Genomic DNA, 19,200 nt, shown 5'->3' on the forward strand with positions numbered 1-19,200 from the left:
TGGAGGAAGGGAATCAGTTGGGGGGTGGTGGGGGGAGTGGGGAACGTGCCATGGGGGAAGAGAGCTAATTAGAACGAAGTATAATGGCGGATAAGTATAAAAATGCCATTACTTTGCAAGTTAACTTAAAAAAATTTTTTTGAATAGTTTAAAAAAATAAAAAACCTTTATTTTTTATTTTATGCATATGAGCATATTGACTGCATTTATGTAAGTACAGCTGTGTCATGTAGTGCCCATAGAGGTCAGAAAAGGGCTTCAGATCCCCTGGAACTGCAGTGACAGACAGTTGTTAGCCACCATGTGGGTGCTGGGATTCAAACAAGGATCTCTTGCAGAACAGTCAGTGCTCTTAACAGCTGAGCCATCTCTCCAGCCCCTTTAAAGATAGTTTTTAATGGCTGTATTAAAAAGACCCTGGGCTAGAGGGAAAGGGACTAGCATTTACTAGACTTTATATTAGGCAATTTATAAACATTAGTGCTTCACACACACACACACACACACACACACACACACACACACACACACACACACACACTCACTCACTCACTCTCCTCCTAATTTATAAAACTAGCCAGAGAATTTCAGAAATGTCCTCAAAGGTACAGACTATGTCAGAATTTGTGTTCTATATATTCAAACATGCTGCTTTCTGTGTGTTTTTTGGTTTTGTTGTTGTTGAGACAGGACCTCACATAGTTGTAACGGGCTCCCAAGCGCTGAAATTAAAGGTATGCATCACCACCCCTGGCCTGTGTCTGTTTTTCAGATCCAAACACTTGCCCCACTGGCCTTCCCACATGGGATATTAGCTATATCTGAATTCCAGATCATACCTCATGGACTAGGTCACTGGTAAATAATTGTTGACTAATTATTTGGTTTCATCATTTTCCAAATGAATTGGTGATCTAGTAAGTTTCCTAATTATCTCTAGTCAGAGAACCATCAGTCTCTTTATTTTTAATCATAATCCATTTCGGTGATTTGTGACCTTAGAACACAGTCATTGGTTGGTACCTGTAGGAAAATGGTTCCAGGAGCCTATGGAGATACTAAAATCTATGTTTAAGTCTCTTATATAAAATTTGAGTAATAGTTGCATATAAACTGCACATCCTCCTGTATCCTTTAAATCATCTCTAGATGACTTATAATACTTAATACAATAAAATGCCATGTAAACAGTCATTATACTGGATTGTTTAGGGGATAACAACAGGGAAAAGTCTACATATATTTTGTACAGATGCACTTTCCCCCCCAAGTATTTTTGATATGCGCTCAGCTGACCCTGCAAAGGATACTTAAGATAGCCAATCATAGAAGAAAAACCACGAGGAAAATACTTAATCTCTAAAGACGAATGCAAACCACTTAAAAAATGTATTTGCAAATCTTGCTCTGAAATCTTTTCACTATCTGTGTCTACCAGTGATATAAAACTTAATGTGATCTTCCATTTCAATATGTGTTCCCCTCTCTGTTCTGGCTTCTCAAGTACAACAGAAACACCTTAGAGGCAAAGGCTATAATTTTACCTTTTAACAATTATTCTTGCCAAACATATAGTATCCTCAACATACCAGACATGCCAGTTTTATTAACAATAAAGATGAAACATCTTCGAAATTTGTAATTGTGTGTTTGTGTGTGCGTGTATACTCCCACGTGTGCATGTGCTTACATGCATGTGCCTGCCATAAGTCAACCTCAGGTGTCACTCCTGAGTCTCTCACTGGGACCTGCGGCTCACTAATTAGGCTAGACTGCCTGGACATTGGGCCCAAGGGATCTTCCTGTCTCTGCCTTCCCAGCACTGGGATTTCAAATGCACACTACATTCAGCTTTTAACTCAGGTGCTGAAAGTCAAACTCAGGTCCTCATGTTTGCATAACTATCTCCCTCCCCAGCCCAAACTGAGTATTTTAATAGAACATTTATCCACATTATCTTTGTGAGTGTTCATCTTTTACTAAGAAAATACATTCTCTATACTGAGGGCCATCAGATTGCTTTGCAAATAATGACAAATCTCAACTAGGAAAGGTTTTTCTATGGTGACAAATCAGTGTGACCCAAAAGAATTGATTGGTTATAGATTTTCAGCATATAAAGAAATTCTCTTACCCTAACTGGGTTGCTACTTTCTCATTCTAGAAATATTTGCTCTTAAAAACACTAACTTCAGAGATGAATAACTCAAACGGTTCCTGAAAATTAATTCTGCCCACACCTTGTGATCTGTTTCTACTTCTAGTCCCTAGAGATTGAAAATATCCCCACGATTGTTCTTTTGTACTCACCAGAAACCACTGCAGTGGTAAGACTTTTACCTTCCTACTCCTTCCTCAGTTATAAACACCCTGGTTCTAATTAAACAATAAGATAAGTAACATACCTGCATAAGGAGCCAGCATATTGACCACTTCTATCCGGTCTATATAGATCATGACCCCACCACTAAAACACACAAGAAAAATGTCTGAGCCACAATAAAGGCAACCATAAAAGAAAGTTACAGATAGACCTACAAACTTGATAAATGTATTAGCTTAAAACATAAAAGCATTTGGTCCTTTTTAAACATATCTGTCCCACCACAGATGGCAAAGATACCTTTGTGGGCTTGTAATAGTGATATATTTTAGGTTATTTAAAATAGGCAATTTTAAAAATACCTTGCATTTCACATTCTTCATTTGATATAATTCAATGTCATACGTATACTTTAGTAGTACCTTGAGCCTTGCTTGCCTTTCTGTTTCTAAAACCGTTTAGGGCAGCAATTCTTTTATTATGAGTTTTTTTTTGTGTGTGTATGAGTGTACTGCCTGCATGTATGTAAGTGCATTTGTGTTGTGCAATGCCTGCAGAGGTCAGAAGAGGGCATCAGATTCCCCTGGAACTGGAGTTACAGACAGTTGTTAGCTGCCATGTGGGTGCTGGGAATCAAACCCGGGTCCTCTGCAAGAGCAGTCAGTGCTCTTAAATACTGAGCCATCTCTCCAGCCCCTACAACAGCAATTCTTAAAGAGAGGCCTTTAGACCAATAGCATCAATACTGCTCAGGAACTTTGTTAGAAGGACAAATTCTGTAGCTTTATTTCAGACCTACTGACTCAGGTGCTATTAAAACTATAAGTAAGAAGGTGGAATGACTTCTTTGATTTTTTTTTTTTTTTTTTCTTTTTGAGATAGCATCTCCCTGTAGCCCCAGCTGGCCTGGAGCTCACTATATAAATCAGGCCTCAAACTCACAAAGATCTGCCTGTCTCTGTTCCCAAGTGTGGGATTAAAGGTGTGCGCCACCACACCCAGCTTGTTTTGCTTTTTAAGATAGGCTCTACCTGTAGCCCCAGCTGGCCTGGAACTTACTATGCAGATCAGGCTGGACTCAAGTTCACAGAGATCGGCCTGCCTCTGCCTCCCAAGTGCTGGAACTAAAGGTATGTGTCATCACACCTGGCAACGATTTCATTTTATTTTTTACTAAGCATCAATTTTTAGTCATGTTTTGGACTATATACCCTTTTTATGTGCTAATTCTAATCCCTAAAGTACTGAATGTAAGTCTTATTCCCTGATTTTGTGGAACTAAGCTTAGAAAAGCTAATCAAGGTATGAGAGGGGGAAGGGCTACATGAGAAGCCTGTATTTTCTGCTAATTTTCCTATGAACCTAAATTGCTCTAAGAAAATAAAGTCAATTACAACAGTTAACACAGAAGTGGTAAGGCTGACACACAAAGTGAGGTCTACTGGCTCTAAAACTCGACTCTTTCCAATAATACCCCCAGATGGAATGCTCCATTTGGGGCTTTACTCAATCATAGCACAGAAATCTCTGATGCAGCTATGCCTGTGTGGAAGTGTCTTAGCTAGGCATCAAGTCACATACCTATAATCCTAGGACTGGGGAAACAGGCAGGAGGACTGTTCAAAGTCTGAGGCTGGCCTAGTCTACATATCAAGTTCCAGATCAGCCAGGGCCACAGTGTGAGAGTCTGACTCAAAAACAGCAAAATAACAAAGGTTTCTTGAGTGACCTTCTTAGTTTCATCAGAACTAAAGGGAGACTGGTCATTAAGGAGAAAGCTTACCTTGTTCCACAAGGCACATTTTTAACTTCATCAGTTTGTAGTGTTGTCTGGGAAGGAAAAATAGCTCATCAAAACTTATCTATAAAAAACCCTGCTGATCCCAGAGGCCAATCTCTGGAGAATTGTTGACAGTAAGTATAGGACAGCTCAATCACAATTTCAGTCTATAAAGATCAGTTGATTACATTAGCCATTTCTTTCTATATCTAGAAAGACTTGAGATAGTATGTGTTTTGTACCTAAGGTTGGAATCAGAACATACTAGGAACATTCAACATTCAATCTACTAGTAGGCAGGAAAGATTTTTTTCTACAGTATCTTATTTGCCTTGAACTGGCTTGAGACTGCAAATGACACAGCTCACCCACAAGGATACTATGACTAAAGTCTGTGCTCTGAACTTTGATTCCTGGTTACTACTGTTTACACTGAAGATATAAGTGATAACTATTTCATGTACATAAGTACTTTATGAATCAAAACTACCCTTGAACTCAACAGCAAAGACATAGTCAATGCCTCAGTTCAAGTCCTAGTGCTCTTTCACAGTTCTGTTTTAATCTAAGTGCCTATGCCAGTACTGCTTCCTTCTAGTGAAGCAATAATCTGGCTCTCAATTGCTTTGCCATGTCACACCATTGTATCTAGAAAGGCTTTTGATTATGTACTCTAAGCCTTCAAACAGGTCAGCAGCTGATGAGTATGTTCTGGACACATTATACCTTGTTAAGCACACAGCAACATGCTAGTTTATTCCTGTTCATTAGAATTCACAGTCTGCCACAGGAAATAAATTCTTATAAAGCAGGTGCAAAATAAAAGTATAAAAACTGAGCTGTTAGGTACTAAGTTACAAAGAATGAAATACTAGTCTTAAAAGCTCTCTGATGGGGCTGGAGAGATGGCTTAGTGGTTAAGAGCACTTGCTTTCTTACAGAATTCAAATCCCAACAGCAGTATTAGGCAGTTCACCACCACCTGTTAACTCCAGTTCCAAGGGATCCAGCACCTTCTTCTGGCCTTCATGGGCACTGCATGCACGTGGTGCACACACAGACAAGCAGGCACACACACATACATATGTATGTGAAGTACTAGTAAGCAGGTTTAGAAGTTAAGAAAGGGCAGGGGAGACAAAGAAACATCTTAATTTCAATAACTGTCCTATTCAAACACACAAAAGTTGAAGACTTTAGCCTGGTTTGCCTGAAGCAGAAGGCCCAATTCAGATGAGAGGTGATCATGATGATAGAAGGGCCTTGAATATTGGCTGGGGAGTTTAGCTACTCTTTAATTCCTACTACACACATTCATAAAGTGAACCTTTCAAAAAAAATTTGTCAGAGCTGGGCATGGTGGCACATACCTTTAATCCCAGCACTCAGGAGGCAGAGGCAGGCAGATATCTATGAGTTCAAAGCCAGCCTGCTCCACATAGTGAGTTCTAGGCCAGCTAAGGTTACACAGTGAGACCCCATCTAAAAAAAAAAAAAGTTCAGAGCTGAAGAGTGGTCATATAAACCTGTAATCTCAGCTACTTGGGAAGCTGAGGAAGGAAGACTGCAAGTTCCAGACCAGCACAGAAAATGAGACCCAATGGTAATGCACTTGTCTGGAATGCACAAGGCTCTAGGTTCAAGCCTTAGGTTTGATTCCTAGAACCAGAGAAAACAGGTCTTTTACTTAACTCCTCTGATCATGTAATGCAGTTCTCACTATTCATCTTACCTAGAAACAACAAAAAAATGCCAGCTGAAGAAAATAATTTATTTAGTTTAGTAAAGGCCATTAAAACTGAAGGATGGAGGGGAGGGGGTAGGAGAGATGGCTCAGCAGGTAAGAGCACTGGCTGTTCTTGCACAGGACCTGGTTCACTTCCCAGCACCCACATAGTAGCTAACAGTCATCCCAATGCCAGTTCTAGAGGAACTGACTTTGGAGGGCATTGCATGACATTGGTGCATTTACACACATGCAAGCAATATACTCATACACATAAAATTTAAAATATATGGATATTTTTTATTTAAAAAAAAAGAAAGATGTTAATCTTAGGAACACCTAGGTTGAATATAAAATCCCAGAATAAAAAAGAATAAAACACAATTCTTTGAGAGATTAGGGTGGTGGCAAACATTAATGATAATTCTAGGCAACACAAAAGGAGAAAGCTGACAAACACAAGCTCTGTATGTTCTGCTTCTTTCAAAACATTAAACTAATTCAATTTCCATTGTTCCACACCAACTTCTAATGTGTTCTAAAAATTCCAAAACACAAATTTATGTCTTATGTTCCTCAGAAAAGTTTTCCATTCTTTTTTTTTTTTAAAGGCAAAGTCTCACTCTGTAGCCCAGGCTGGCCTGGAACTTGTTATGTAGGCCAGGCTTATGCTCACAGAGATCTGCTTGTCTCTGCCCTCTGAGAGCTGGGATTTAAAGGTATTACCACACCCAGCAAGAACAGTTTCTTTAAAGGATCTTATTAATATAATTCTTGTCTGGAATGCTACTTTTTCATACATGAAAGACATTCCTGCTTTGTCACCCTGGCTCTAGCATTTAATTTTCTAGTAGATGCAAACTATTAGTTTATGTTGAAATCTTTTTACTAATTTCACTTTGTCTCTGACAGTTTGTTACTATCAAACACAGAAATCTGTATGTATATAAACTCTAAAATCTCTTTACTATTATTGTTTTTATTTATGTATCATTGCATCAGTACTGCTTAATATAGTCAGCTTCAAGAAGGCAGAGGAAGACTGACCTCGCTTAAACAAGATCTAGAAAAGTCCCTGATCTCTACTAGACTCTTTAGCAGACTGTCAAAGTTGTTGGTGAAGACATGTAATTAAAATCCTTTCTCAGAGTAATAACTGAAGTTTTACAACAATTAAGTAACTTTTATCAAAATTATGCAACAACTTGTGACAGAATCAAATTCCCATTCCCCTAACACTTTGCTTCCTGAGAAATAAGCTCAATTTAACAACTTCTACTATAAGCAGAAGAAAGATCAGAAATCTAAGTATGTCACATCTCCTACTTTCAAGAATCTTACAGGTTTTCTGGAAAGAAAACACACAGAGAAACTTATGCAAGAAAACTTTATTAAAAGAAGACCAGCTGGGTGTGGTGGCTCATGCCTTTAATCCCAGCACTCAGTAGGCAGAGATAGACAGATCTCTTGAGTCTGAAGCCAGCCTGGTTTACACAGCAAGTTTGAGGCCTGTCTAGTCTACAAAATGAGACCCTGGCCTCTCCACTCACCCCCCAAAGACCACTGGTAAATATTTAAAATGAAGACTTTAAGAACTATATATCAGAAAAAGAGTCTGGTTGTGAGCTTGAGCCTTTAATGTTGTACTACCTCTCCAGCCCAGAAAAGAAAGAATTTGGGATGAGTCTAAAAAAGGCTGGCAAGATTTAGACAGGAGAGGATGGAGGAAGGGAAGGGAGAGGAACAGGTGGCAACATTAACCAAGGCAAGAATGAAAAAAATGTGCAATAAGAACTAGACATACCTAGTCACTGAACACCTTTATCACACTGTCCCATTTAGAAAAAGTGATTTCTTCTTAAAAAAACTTGTTCTGGAGAGAAGGGTTTTGTAACCTGAAATATTTCCCTTTTTGCTTTTGTTTAAAACTGTATCAAATCATTCTATTATAGGATTATTTAATATGGAAATTATAAATTATATAAAGTATGCCTTTAAATAAAAACTCAAAAAAATTAAAAAGAAAAAAAAAGAACAAAATATGGGCAGTCAATCTGGAAATCAGTGTGGCTAGGGGAAGGGCACCATGCTTATCCTGTTTCTCTTCAACAGGTACAATCCTTTCCTATGCCATTAAAGGGGGATCTGGGAAGATACCTGGGAGATTTAGCTATTTACAGTTACAATCTCATTTAGCAGAAAGCCTAAAATTAAAATTATAAGATTAAATAACACTGAATTTCCCTGATTCCCCCAAAATTGCAGCAGACGGTAGATAAAACTGAATACAAAGATTTATGATCACAGAGTCTGCAAAAGTGGTCAAAGCCCAATCCTGCTCTTTTCAATAACCAGATATTTATTTCAAATATTCTGAAATGCTGTTAAAGTACCACATTCACTAAGGTTCCACATAAAATTGTGTTTAATGCACCAGGCAAAAGCATGTGAGCTATGAATAAAAATTCAGATCCCCGTGTTAACAGTAGCCTAGGAGCCTGCCTCTATGGAAACCAAACACTGTTCTAAACCAAGCTGTGTTCCTAATTCTTTCTTTTGTCTTCAGTAACAGAAAACCTGCTTATGCCATTATAAAGATGGCAGAGGTCAGTCTGGACAAGCTGCTTAGTTCACTCTTTAAGAGAGCAAGGTGGTTTAAAATTGTAACTTGGGCTGTGACAGTTACACTCTGAACCTCAACTCCTGCATTTAAGTAAACAGCAACATCTGCTTAAGCAATAAGGAAATCTACCTCCACCCAGAAGTGTGGTAACTCCTGTCATACCTGTCTACCTGGAATCCCTGGGAATCACTCACCTGCACAGATCTGAAGGTAGTGATGAAAGGCAGCATGATATGATAGCCAGGTCCACTGGGGCTCGTTAGTAAAGCGCCTCCCCTGCAAAAAGATGCCCCAGTTTGACAAAGTTATAGAAATCCTCTTCCTAAATCTAAAATGCTATAATAAATATTCTGTATTAGTCATGTTACTAAAGCCTTACTAAAGCAGAGTTACTCAAGATGGACAGCTACTACTGAAAATATCTACCACACTTAGAAATGTGAAAAACCCAAACCAACTGCCACTGTTACACCTTGCTTCGTAAGCGCTGCCAACCATAGATAGCTCTCTTGGTCTCCAGCACTGCTCTAGGGTTCAAAAGATCTTGTCTGATCAGAAACTTTCTGGCAAATATTTGTGGAAAATTTGTAATGACTCTTATTTGAGATACTTTAATTGTACATAACATGAGGCAAATGAAAACATAATACATTTAGTAATTAGGTTGAAAAAAGAAGAAAAGACAAAGTTTCAAAGAAAATCTCTGAGGTTAATGATTCTTTTAATTTATTATTAAAATTCTGGGAACACAGTTTCTGTACAAAAACAATGAAAATTAGCACAGGAAGATGGATGATGAGAACTAAGATTACAAGTAAAAGAGAGACTGGTTCATCAGGTCTGGAATGTGAGAACTATGGAAACACTCCCCAGAAATGGTGAAAAGGAGGTATTTTAGGGAGCAAATACAACAAATAAGTCCTATTTTACATAGCAAACAGTAAATTCATAGAAATTAGATCCTTGTCCTGAAAATATAAATAGGTTTGAAAGTCAATTAAAAACATGAACTATTTAAGGCTCATCAGTTCAGTATCTGTGGTTTTACTTCCAGAAAGACAATGCCAAAGGGATGGAAATCTGGACCAGGCTGTCAGTTCCCTAAATTCCATCTGCTAAGGCATAAAACTATACTTTTTCTAGGAGTCAAGATGCATCTAAAAGTAGAAATCCCAGTTTCGGGGACATGATGGAAATAAGGAAAAATCAGACGCTCTGGGTTGTTTTTGTTTTGCTTGTTTTTGATAAACCACTATCCCAATTTCTCCACAAACTGATGCTGAAGGAAAAGCTATGCCACATCAACTAAACAGCAACACACCCCACACCGTTCCTCGCCCTGACGTGAAGGGAATGAGCTGGAAGGGTGGCTTATCAAATTTGTGTTTTTGTCTCTTGTGGTCTAGGGCTGTAACACTGTCATGATCATTAAGACTTTAAGAGACATAATCAGATACTGAGAGGTTTATAACAAAAAAGAAAAAAACCCAAAAAACTCTTGAGGAAAAGCCCTAAGTAGGTTCAGATTTCCCAAAGAGCAGCTACAGAGGCAAACTACAGAGACCCGCACAGTTGTATGGACCACTGTGAGGTCTCTCCATCCCGTCGGCAGCACTGAGTCTTGCCTTCCCTCCTACACAAAATGAACACAGCACTAAACCACCCAACACCTGGATGGTGCTCCGCGAAACACTGAGTCTCAGGCACGCTTTCCCGTCAGCTGGGACGAAAATCCCTTCCCAAAACCTGGAGCGCTCCCCTGGCGCTGCAGACAGGGCACCTAACCAGACTCCACTCAGCACGGTGCCCCTTCGGTTCTCTCTCGAGCCCGGGTGGCTGCACCCGGCGCTCACTTGTAGCGCCCAGCGCTCACCTGTAGTACACAGCCAGGTGTCCTTCCTCGATCTTGTGGATGGAGGCGTATAGGAGGACCACCACCAGCCCCACCACTGCAGCCACCAGAACCCGGGCTTGAGTCATATTCATCCTTGTTCCTCCTAGGTGAGGAAGGAGAGGAACCTCAGCCCGGACCCACAGGTCCGGCCCCCAGTTCCCAGCCGCGTCCGGTCACGGGCAGAGGCGGGAAGGAGCCCGGCTCTGCGCACAGCGTCGTGACACCCCGCGTCCTGCCGCCGCCCCGTGGAAGGCACCGACGCCGCAGGGTGCCCCCTACCTCGGACTCCCGAGGGACCCGCGGCCCCGTCTCACCGGTCAGTGACGCATCGCCCCCGCACGCACGTGCAGCCGCCTCCAGCCCCGCCAAACGCTGCCAACAGCCGGCCCCGCCCACCTGGCCGACACTGCGGCTGCGCGAGGACGCACGCGACGCACCCCCGCCCGCCCGCCAAGGCCCTCCGCTGGAGGGACGGAGAGAGCGCAGGACAAAATTGGCCGGCTGCGCAGTGAGGCGCCTGGCTTTTCGTGCTGCGGGGGGAAAGTTAGTTTGGAGTCAACAGGGAGAGATAAGGAAGACAGGGTAGTGCTCAGGAGGCTGGCCCGTTTGTTCTTGTGAAGAGGACTCCCTCGGTGTAGATGATTTGCGTCCTTTCGAGTCTGTATCCAGCCTTATAGTTTGGCAACCACGTGCTTCAGGGTCGCAAACAGGAAAGTGGGGTATACTCTGTTGCATCTAACTGCATTAGTCACTCAAGGTTTAGTTTTGGTTTGAATACTATGTGCCAGAGAGCTTCATGAAGGCCACCTAGAAAATAGGAACCGAATGGTCTACGCAAGTGGAGTGTGGGGGTTGCAACTGTCCACTCAGAAAGGAATTTAGTAAGCACTTGAGTTTCCTTGAAACCTGTGTGGTGGAAAGGAGTGGCATGGTAGGCTAGACTTGAACCAGATATAGTAAGTCTGGATGCATTTCTCTGCTGATAAGAGATGCTGGACGACTAGAAGACAGAGACTTTTTTCACTGCATATTGTATTTTAAAATTTCACACCACGTGGGCTGGCGAGATGGCTTGGGTATAGGTGCTAGTGTGCAATCTTGACGGCCTGAGTTCCATCCCCGAATCCCACTTAACAGTAAAAGGAGAGAACTGACCCCACAACCTCTGGTCTCCACATGCACACAGTGGCATTGTGCCTTCTGTCCCATATCGCATATGAACACATCACAATAAAGTTTAAAAAATAAAAATGCGCACCACGTGCATATATTAGCAAAAATATTTTTTCAAAGGGTAGGGTTTGGGGTAAGACGTATGTATACACCGGAAATAAGGGCATCAAGTAAGCTAGGCAGAAATGATGTGAGCTTTAAAAAGGTAGCAGTGGTCAGGCATGGTGGCACGCGCCTTTAATCCCAGCACTCGGGAGGCAGAGGCAGGCGGATCTCCGTGAGTTCAAGGCCAGCCTGGTCTACATAGTGAATCCAGGACAGCTGGGACTACAGGGAGACCCTATCTCAAAAAGACCAAAAAAAGAAAAAAAAGAAAAGGTAGCAGTGGTGCAGACACAACTGGTCAAGGTGATGAGGGTTTGAAGGAGTCTAATCTCTACCAGGAGGCAGTGTTAAGGGGCTCAGAATGGAGACAGACAGGAGGCTGGGAACAAAATTACAGTTCACAGTCCAGTGTCAGTAACAATGGAAAACAGAAGTAAACAGTTCAAGGCCTCATTAAGGCAAGGTGGATCATACCAGTCTAGTCACTCCCCTTCAATAAACGCACTAACCTGTATCATTCATTTTTTATCACCTAGGAATATATGATATGGGGCCTTGTCTGTTCTAGATAAATGTTTGCAGAGTTTAGCTATTTTTACTTTCCCTTTCCCCTGCCTCCAAAGCTAGCCCTGATGACACTTGGGATGCTGAAGCAAGAGGAATAGGAATTTCTGGCTAGCCTGTCTAAGAAAACAAAGTCAGCCCCGACACCCAGCTCCAAAGAAAAGGAAAAAAAGAAAGCTGTGCGTGTAGATCAGCAGTAGAGTTTTTCCCTAGCAGCAAGTTGGGTTCCACCCGACCAAGAAAATTAAAAGAATGGGTTCTGGCACTAGTACCTATGTTTTCTGGATATAATCTTGTTTTGTCATATTATTGCTTATAGAATTAAATGTATAGTTTATATACACACATATATACATGTATTATATATACGTACATATATGTATGTGTGTATATATAATGTCCCAGTTTCAATTCTGAAACATTGTTACTTAACAAAAAACTAAAGGGTCTACTCATTCTTCAGAAGCATTTTTGGGGTGATCTCACTAAAATCTGTTCTGACTCACATCCCCTGTCCAAATTATGTAGATTCAGCTGCCCTGACATCACTCCAGTCAGGCACCATCAAAATGGACCTCATGTAGCAAATACTTATACCAATGATATTTAGAAATGGTGGTTTCTGAGGGGGGGAGTCTTTGAATAATTAATGACATGCTCAGATTCTTAGGTAAATATTTTTATTGCCTACATTAACTTTTTGATTAAGCAGGCATAGTGGCCACTCCTCTAATCAAGCACTTAGGAGACAAGAGGCAGGAGTGCTGCTATAAGTTTGAGGCTAGCCTGGTCTACAGAAAGAGTTACTGATCTACCCGGGCCAGCCAGGTCTATACAGTGACTCTGTCTCAAAACAAAAAACTTTCTGACCTTTCCATCTTGCTTGATATCTTCTGAGCAAGAAGTATTCAATAAATGATTAATACCTTTGAGACTACTGAAGCAAGACAGTCTGCCTATTATAACAGTTGATAGAGAATGAATCCACATCTTTACAGAAACACTGATATATGATGATTTAAAGACAGAAAGTAGCTGGGCATGATTGTACATTCCTGTAATCCCAGCACCTTGGAGACTTGAGGCATGAAGATGGCAAGTTTGAAGCTAGACTATGTTAACAGTGAGACCCTGTCTCAAAAACAAAATCAAAATCAAAGATAATCAAAGCTTTCAAACGAATAACAGGAAAAATAACAGCACTGGTAAAATGGGGATGGGAGGACTAGGACTATGTCATCAGTTGGTATGGCAAGATCTTACTGTTGCTTTTAGATACTGGTAATACTGATAGAACATCTTAGGAGAAAGCATTACAGTAAGAAAATTGCTAATATTTTCCCATAAGTCCTATTTCATGCCTTAAGAAAGTACAAAAGGAGGGGCTGGAGAGAAGGCTCAGCAGTTTTACAGCACTAGCTGTTCTTGCAGAAGACTTGGCTCAGTTCCAGGCATCCACATGGCAGCAAACAACTGTGTGTAACTCCAGTTCCAGGGGATCCAATGCCCTCTTCTGGCTGTCATGGGCATTGTACAACACGGGTGTGCACTTACATATATTCAGGCCTAACACTCTATATATAAAATAAAAAATAATCTATCTATCTATCTATCTATTTATCTATCTATCTATCTATCTATCTATCTATCAATCATCTATCAATCATCTTTTTGTTTTGCTTTTTTTGAGACAGGGTCTCCCTGTAGCCCCAACTGGCCTAGCACTTACTATGTAGATCAAGCTGGTCTCGATCTCACAGAGACTTGCCTGCCTCTGCCTCCTGAGTGCTGGGACTAAAGGTGTGCGCTACCATGCCTGACAATATAAAATAATTTTTAAAAAAGGAAGTCCAAGGGGGTTGGGGATGGAGCAGTCGGCAAAGCACTTGATTTGCAGACACAATGACCTGAGTTTGACCTCAAGAACCCACATAAAATGCTCGATATCATGGAAGGCACTTGTAATCCCAACACTGGAGAGGCAGAGACAAGATCCCTGGGGCTCACTGGGGAGTCAGTCTAGCCTAATTGATGAGCCCCAGGCCAACAACAGACTGTTTTAAAAAGAAGATGGGGCGATGTTGAGGATTATCCCCAAGGTTGTCCTCTGGCTTCCACGCATGCATATACACATATACACGCATCCACATACATTATTGTGGGCTCCAATATCCATCATATAACCTCACATTTTCCCAAGTCCTATCAACCTATGGTACTACAATCTGTTTAATAGAATAAACATTCAAAAATAATTCAAAAATCATTTAATATGCAAAGTGAAAAACTAGAATATAAAAGCATTTCACATTTTAAAAATAACACCTTCTAAGTTATTTAACAGAAGGCAGAGATCCACAATCCTTTATCTGAAACTCTTAAGGCCAGATGTTTCAGAATTACAAAATTTTCAGATTTTAGAAAGGTAATTCAGTGCATATACCATACTACATTAACCCTCAAAAGAGTCTGTGGCAACATCCCCATAATCAAACACATTAATATGCAGCAAAATAAATGAATATTCACACTAAATGGGATAAGTAGATTCAATGTCAGTTCAGAACAGATCTGGAAGCAAATGAAATTTGTTACCAAGCTCATGAAAACCTTTTTTTCAAAGCTTGGATTATGAAATTACAATTACAGATAAGGGAATGTAGACCTGTATAAACCTGTATGACAAGACAGGAAAGACTTTTTAAACAAATGACCCATTTTTTACAAATGCAAAAACACATAACCTTTCAAATACATTATAAATTAACAGACATTTTCTCTCTGATATTATTAAATGTACACCTTAAATACATATACACATAGCACACACCATGATTTATCATAGTCAGGTGGTATCAAAGACACACATGCACACTCTCTTCTGTAAGATGAGGATACTATTAAATGTGCAGTACAATTAAAAAAGGGATTATTCTAACTCCTTATGATGCCAGAAAAGCACTCGCTGTGTGCAGCACAAGGAGGGTAGGTTGATTCTTCAAGAAGCATAAATTCACTTGTGAGCAGTCTCTTCCACATAAACACAGGTAGACAACTTTTACTTAAAATGCACATTAGATGAATTTTCATCTCTGAATGATAATATTATATTTGGCCTTGTGCCTAAAAGCTGAAACTTTAGAGGACATATTTTTCACCAGTTAAACAAATAACATTTTACCAATTTTAAAGATAAAACAGGTCACTGCTAATATTGCTAGGTAGATCAGTGTGAAAAGAGTATTTAAATTCATTGATTTGTTATAAAATTCTATCAGTTCAGAGGTCAAAATTATTCATTATCAGGATATTGTGCTTGTATAATCATGAATAGTTTCTGATCATATCCATTTCTCCCACTGATGTGTTTGAAGAATGGTTTCAAGGAGGAAAGTTAATTCCCAACAAGTGCAGGAGCAACCTCCATAGGTATGCGGACAGTGAACACATGGTTATCATTCTGCTAACCAACTCCAATCAAGATTCTAAAAGCAGGATGAAAAGTAACAATTAGAAGTTGTCTGAATGTAGGAAGTATATGAGTTTATTTTTATGTTTTTTTCTCTATGTTTGGACATTTTATAATCAAAATTTGAAAAATTAAAAACTACAAATGTTACAGGTTGAATTTAGCTCACCTTATGTTTTGATAACCTCAAGGATACTTAAAGATTTTTCATAAAAATTTGAGTAAAATACTCAAGTGGAAATATAAATAGTTGATGTTGAGACTAAATGTAGTAAGTTATTTACTAAACATTTTAATGTCATTTCTCCCAAGTTCTAACAAATCAGTAATTCATAGTAAATCTTAATATAACCACTTTTATTTAGAACTATATTAGCACAATTGATTTTATATGTAGCAAGTACCAAAATTAAAGTCCCATCTTACTGGAGAAAATAGATTGTTGAACCAAAAGGTACATCCATTCCATTTCAGTAATCATACTGCAGAAAAAGCTTAATGTGGCCAAAAATGCTACTGTTGATGTTTACTGATGACACAATGCTAATACAACTATGATGGTTAGTTTTGTCAGTTTGACACAACCTGGGAAAAGTCTCAAGGAGGTACTGTTTAGATCGGGTTGTCCTGTGCACATGTTGTAGAGGATTGTCTTGATTACCTTAACTGAAGTGTAAAGACTCAGCCTAAAAGTGGGTGGCACCATTTTGTGGGTTGGGCCCTCAACGGTGTAAGGTTAAAAACAGTGAGCTGAGCACTAGCAGACCTGCATGCTTTTCTCTCTGCTCTTGACAGTGGATGTGAATGACCAGCTGTTTCAAGTTCCTGCCTTCACTTCCTCACAATGATGGACTATAGCCTGGAATTACAATCCAAATAAACCCTCCCCGACCTAATTTGCTTTTTGTAAAGGAAATTTGTCCCAGCAACAGAAATGAAAGTATGTTAATGTCCCTGCAAAACAAAAGATGAAGAATTGAGGTTCAAGAGATTTCTAAGATGTACTTTCCTGAGTTCTATTCCCTATGTGCACCCCAAATGCCAGATACAGTGAACATGGAAAATTCAACTTTTGTGTCCAATATATCTGAAATGCACACTCATCTCCACACAGAACTCACCGTCATACTGTTGCTCTGGTCCTCACTGGCTTCACGAATAATAGTACTTAAATGGCCAAGACAGTTCAAATTTTCTTCTAGTATTTGTGTTAAAGTCTCCCTGTTGGATCAAAGAACAAAACTTTTTCAAGGTCAGCAAAGGGGCACATGAGTTTCATATACTTTCTGGTCTTATTGGTCAGGATGATTGCTGCCCTTTCTGCAGCCCTGTAGCCCAGCACCCCAGTAAAGCTTACTACCAGTCTTTATTTCTTCATCCCTCCCACCCAGAGACAAAGTCCCCTTCATCCAGGCCACTGCTTCTGCCTATTCTAATAAATCCACTATAACTCTAAGCAGATTTTCTTTTGAAACAGGTACACTATAACTCCCCCAGCCCCCTGAAAAATGCCAACTTGGGAACGATCCCTATGGAATAGACCAATCAAAGACTTTTTATTCCTGGATTATTTACTTTTCTTTACAAATAGTAAAACACCAGCATGCTTACTTCAGACATAAATATAGGGGAGAGGATTCAAAGTACAATCTGTTCTGCAGAGATCAAAGAAGGAGAAAAACTAGCCGGACCCTACACAGTACAGCAATGAAAAGGAAAACAAGCAAACTGAGTGCTGAGGAGGCAGAGGAACCCTGTGACAGGAAGGCTGTCTAGAACCAGAAACTGTCCCTGGGCATTTATATTTGAAGGAGGTCCTGATTCTGATTTCTGCCTTCATGCTTCCTGTTCCATATGGCCTCTGTCACCATCCTTTACCACCCCTCAGTCCATTCTCTACCAGAGTCTGTGGCAGGCCATGGATGGTAGCCACTATCAGCCTGGAACTAAATACTGATCAGTTGTTATCCAACAGAGAAAATTTCAGTCTGACAATTTCCTAATCCTTGATAATTAAGTACCATGGATACTTTATCATTAAGATCAGCTTTCCTTTATAGATTCCTATCAGAAAATATCTGTGTATTTGAAAAAATAAAGACATCAGACACACTTTTGCAAACAACCACAAGCTCAAATTGGAAATTACCTAGAGGTGATATGTGGAACTATTAGCATCCTCTAACAAGACTAAATGCTTTTAATGAAAACAAAAAATTAACAAGGGACTAAATTTTACTTCAGCTCCAGTATAGTATTTCCTAAGCCTGTAAAATTTTAACCTGTGCTATACTTGTAAATGTATTCACAGCGGGCCACATCTTTAATGACCCCAAGATATACCCTGGAACTTGCTTTCTTTAAAACAATAAAATACCTGGTATCAGCTTGCCTTCCTGCCATGTGCTTTTTCTCTCATAAAAGCAGAGTACAGAATGTGCAATTGTGTGACCTCCTGAACAGTGATGTAACAGGGGTGTATGTCTGCAAAACTAATTATGGGCAGAGTTTCCAGCAAATGCTTGGTGCTATAGAGGTCTCCATGAGATGTGAGAAAAGTGACAATACACAAGCTAGCAAAGAGCCACTGGCTCTAGACACGGCACATCTTATGCTGAGAAAATAACAGATGGAGAGTCATTCAGTTTTTAGCAGAGGAAGAACTTGCTTCAAATGAATTATTTGCAAAATTGATGTAAAGCACTGAAAAGTCTGGTTTAATAAATACTAAATTATAAAACAAAGTAGATCTCACTATTAGAAGAGAACTCAAGCTTCATAAAATGAAAAATGCAAAAAGCACAAATTCTCACAGAAATAAATGGTTAAGGAAGGAATATGGTTTGGGTAAAGGAAATTGATAAGCTACTAGCAGAAATATCTTAGAGCTTGGATTGAGCTAATAATTATTTGTAACATTTACTGAATATTTACTTCCCAAACATTTTACACACTTTGTCCAATCAAATCTTCACAGCAGTTCTATGAGATGGTCTCATTAAGAGTTAGAAAATAATGAGCATCAAAAAGGTCAAATAGCCAGCTGTGGTGGTACACGCCTTTATCCCATCAGTCAGGAGGCAGAAGAAGGCGGATCTCTGTGAGTTCAAGGTCAGACTGGTCTACAGAGTGAATCCCAGGCTATCCAGGGTTACACAGTGAGACCTTATCTCAGAAAACTGGAAAAAAAAAAAAAAAAGGCCAATTTGGCCACTATTCTTACAGAGTCCAGACTCATCCCTGGTCTAAGAAGGCTCTAATAATCACTGTGTTCTGCTGCCACATTCCTACCACTGTTCTCAAAATACAGACAGCTTCCTATTGTTACAAAGTGAACCCACCCATCTTGAGGAGTTACCACGCATGACAGAGGATGTTCGCGTTCTGCTAAAGTTGGGGGCAGCCATGCTGATGCCTGAGGGGTTACTGTGCCTTCTAGACTGGATCCTACAAGGGAGCGGGCAGAGCTCTGTGTCTGAAGGAGGGGGGAAAAAAAAAAATCAATAAATTTCAGGCAAGCCCCTCTTGATTCACATCTTTTTT

General features: G+C 40.0%; 2 protein-coding genes across 6 annotated transcripts in view; both read right to left on the reverse strand.

Annotated features, from left to right (window-relative positions):
* Erlin1 (ER lipid raft associated 1) overlaps positions 1–10,752 on the reverse strand; it is a 41,481-nt gene extending 30,729 nt beyond the window's left edge. The window contains exons 1-5 of one of the 3 annotated variants that reach the window (XM_029569639.1): positions 10,626–10,752; positions 10,326–10,449; positions 8,647–8,728; positions 4,107–4,153; positions 2,406–2,467 (exon numbers count right to left, since the gene is read on the reverse strand). In XM_029569639.1, coding sequence (XP_029425499.1) covers positions 2,406–2,467; positions 4,107–4,153; positions 8,647–8,728; positions 10,326–10,438 — 304 coding nt within the window. In that variant the 5' untranslated portion in view covers positions 10,439–10,449; positions 10,626–10,752. Of the gene's footprint in view, positions 1–2,405; positions 2,468–4,106; positions 4,154–8,646; positions 8,729–10,325; positions 10,450–10,625 lie in introns of those variants that run through there. The other 2 variants (XM_008845546.2, XM_029569640.1) reach the window with 2 other exon arrangements.
* Positions 10,753–14,438: 3,686 nt separating this feature from the next.
* Chuk (component of inhibitor of nuclear factor kappa B kinase complex) overlaps positions 14,439–19,200 on the reverse strand; it is a 30,869-nt gene continuing 26,107 nt past the window's right edge. The window contains exons 19-21 of one of the 3 annotated variants that reach the window (XM_017801241.2): positions 19,016–19,132; positions 16,779–16,878; positions 14,439–15,673 (exon numbers count right to left, since the gene is read on the reverse strand). In XM_017801241.2, coding sequence (XP_017656730.1) covers positions 16,810–16,878; positions 19,016–19,132 — 186 coding nt within the window. In that variant the 3' untranslated portion in view covers positions 14,439–15,673; positions 16,779–16,809. Of the gene's footprint in view, positions 15,674–16,778; positions 16,879–18,998; positions 19,133–19,200 lie in introns of all 3 variants that reach the window. The other 2 variants (XM_008845547.3, XM_017801242.2) reach the window with 2 other exon arrangements.

This window comes from Nannospalax galili, unplaced genomic scaffold, assembly GCF_000622305.1.
Source record: "Nannospalax galili isolate Female #2095 unplaced genomic scaffold, S.galili_v1.0 scaffold161, whole genome shotgun sequence".
Taxonomy (NCBI): Eukaryota; Metazoa; Chordata; class Mammalia; order Rodentia; family Spalacidae; genus Nannospalax; species Nannospalax galili.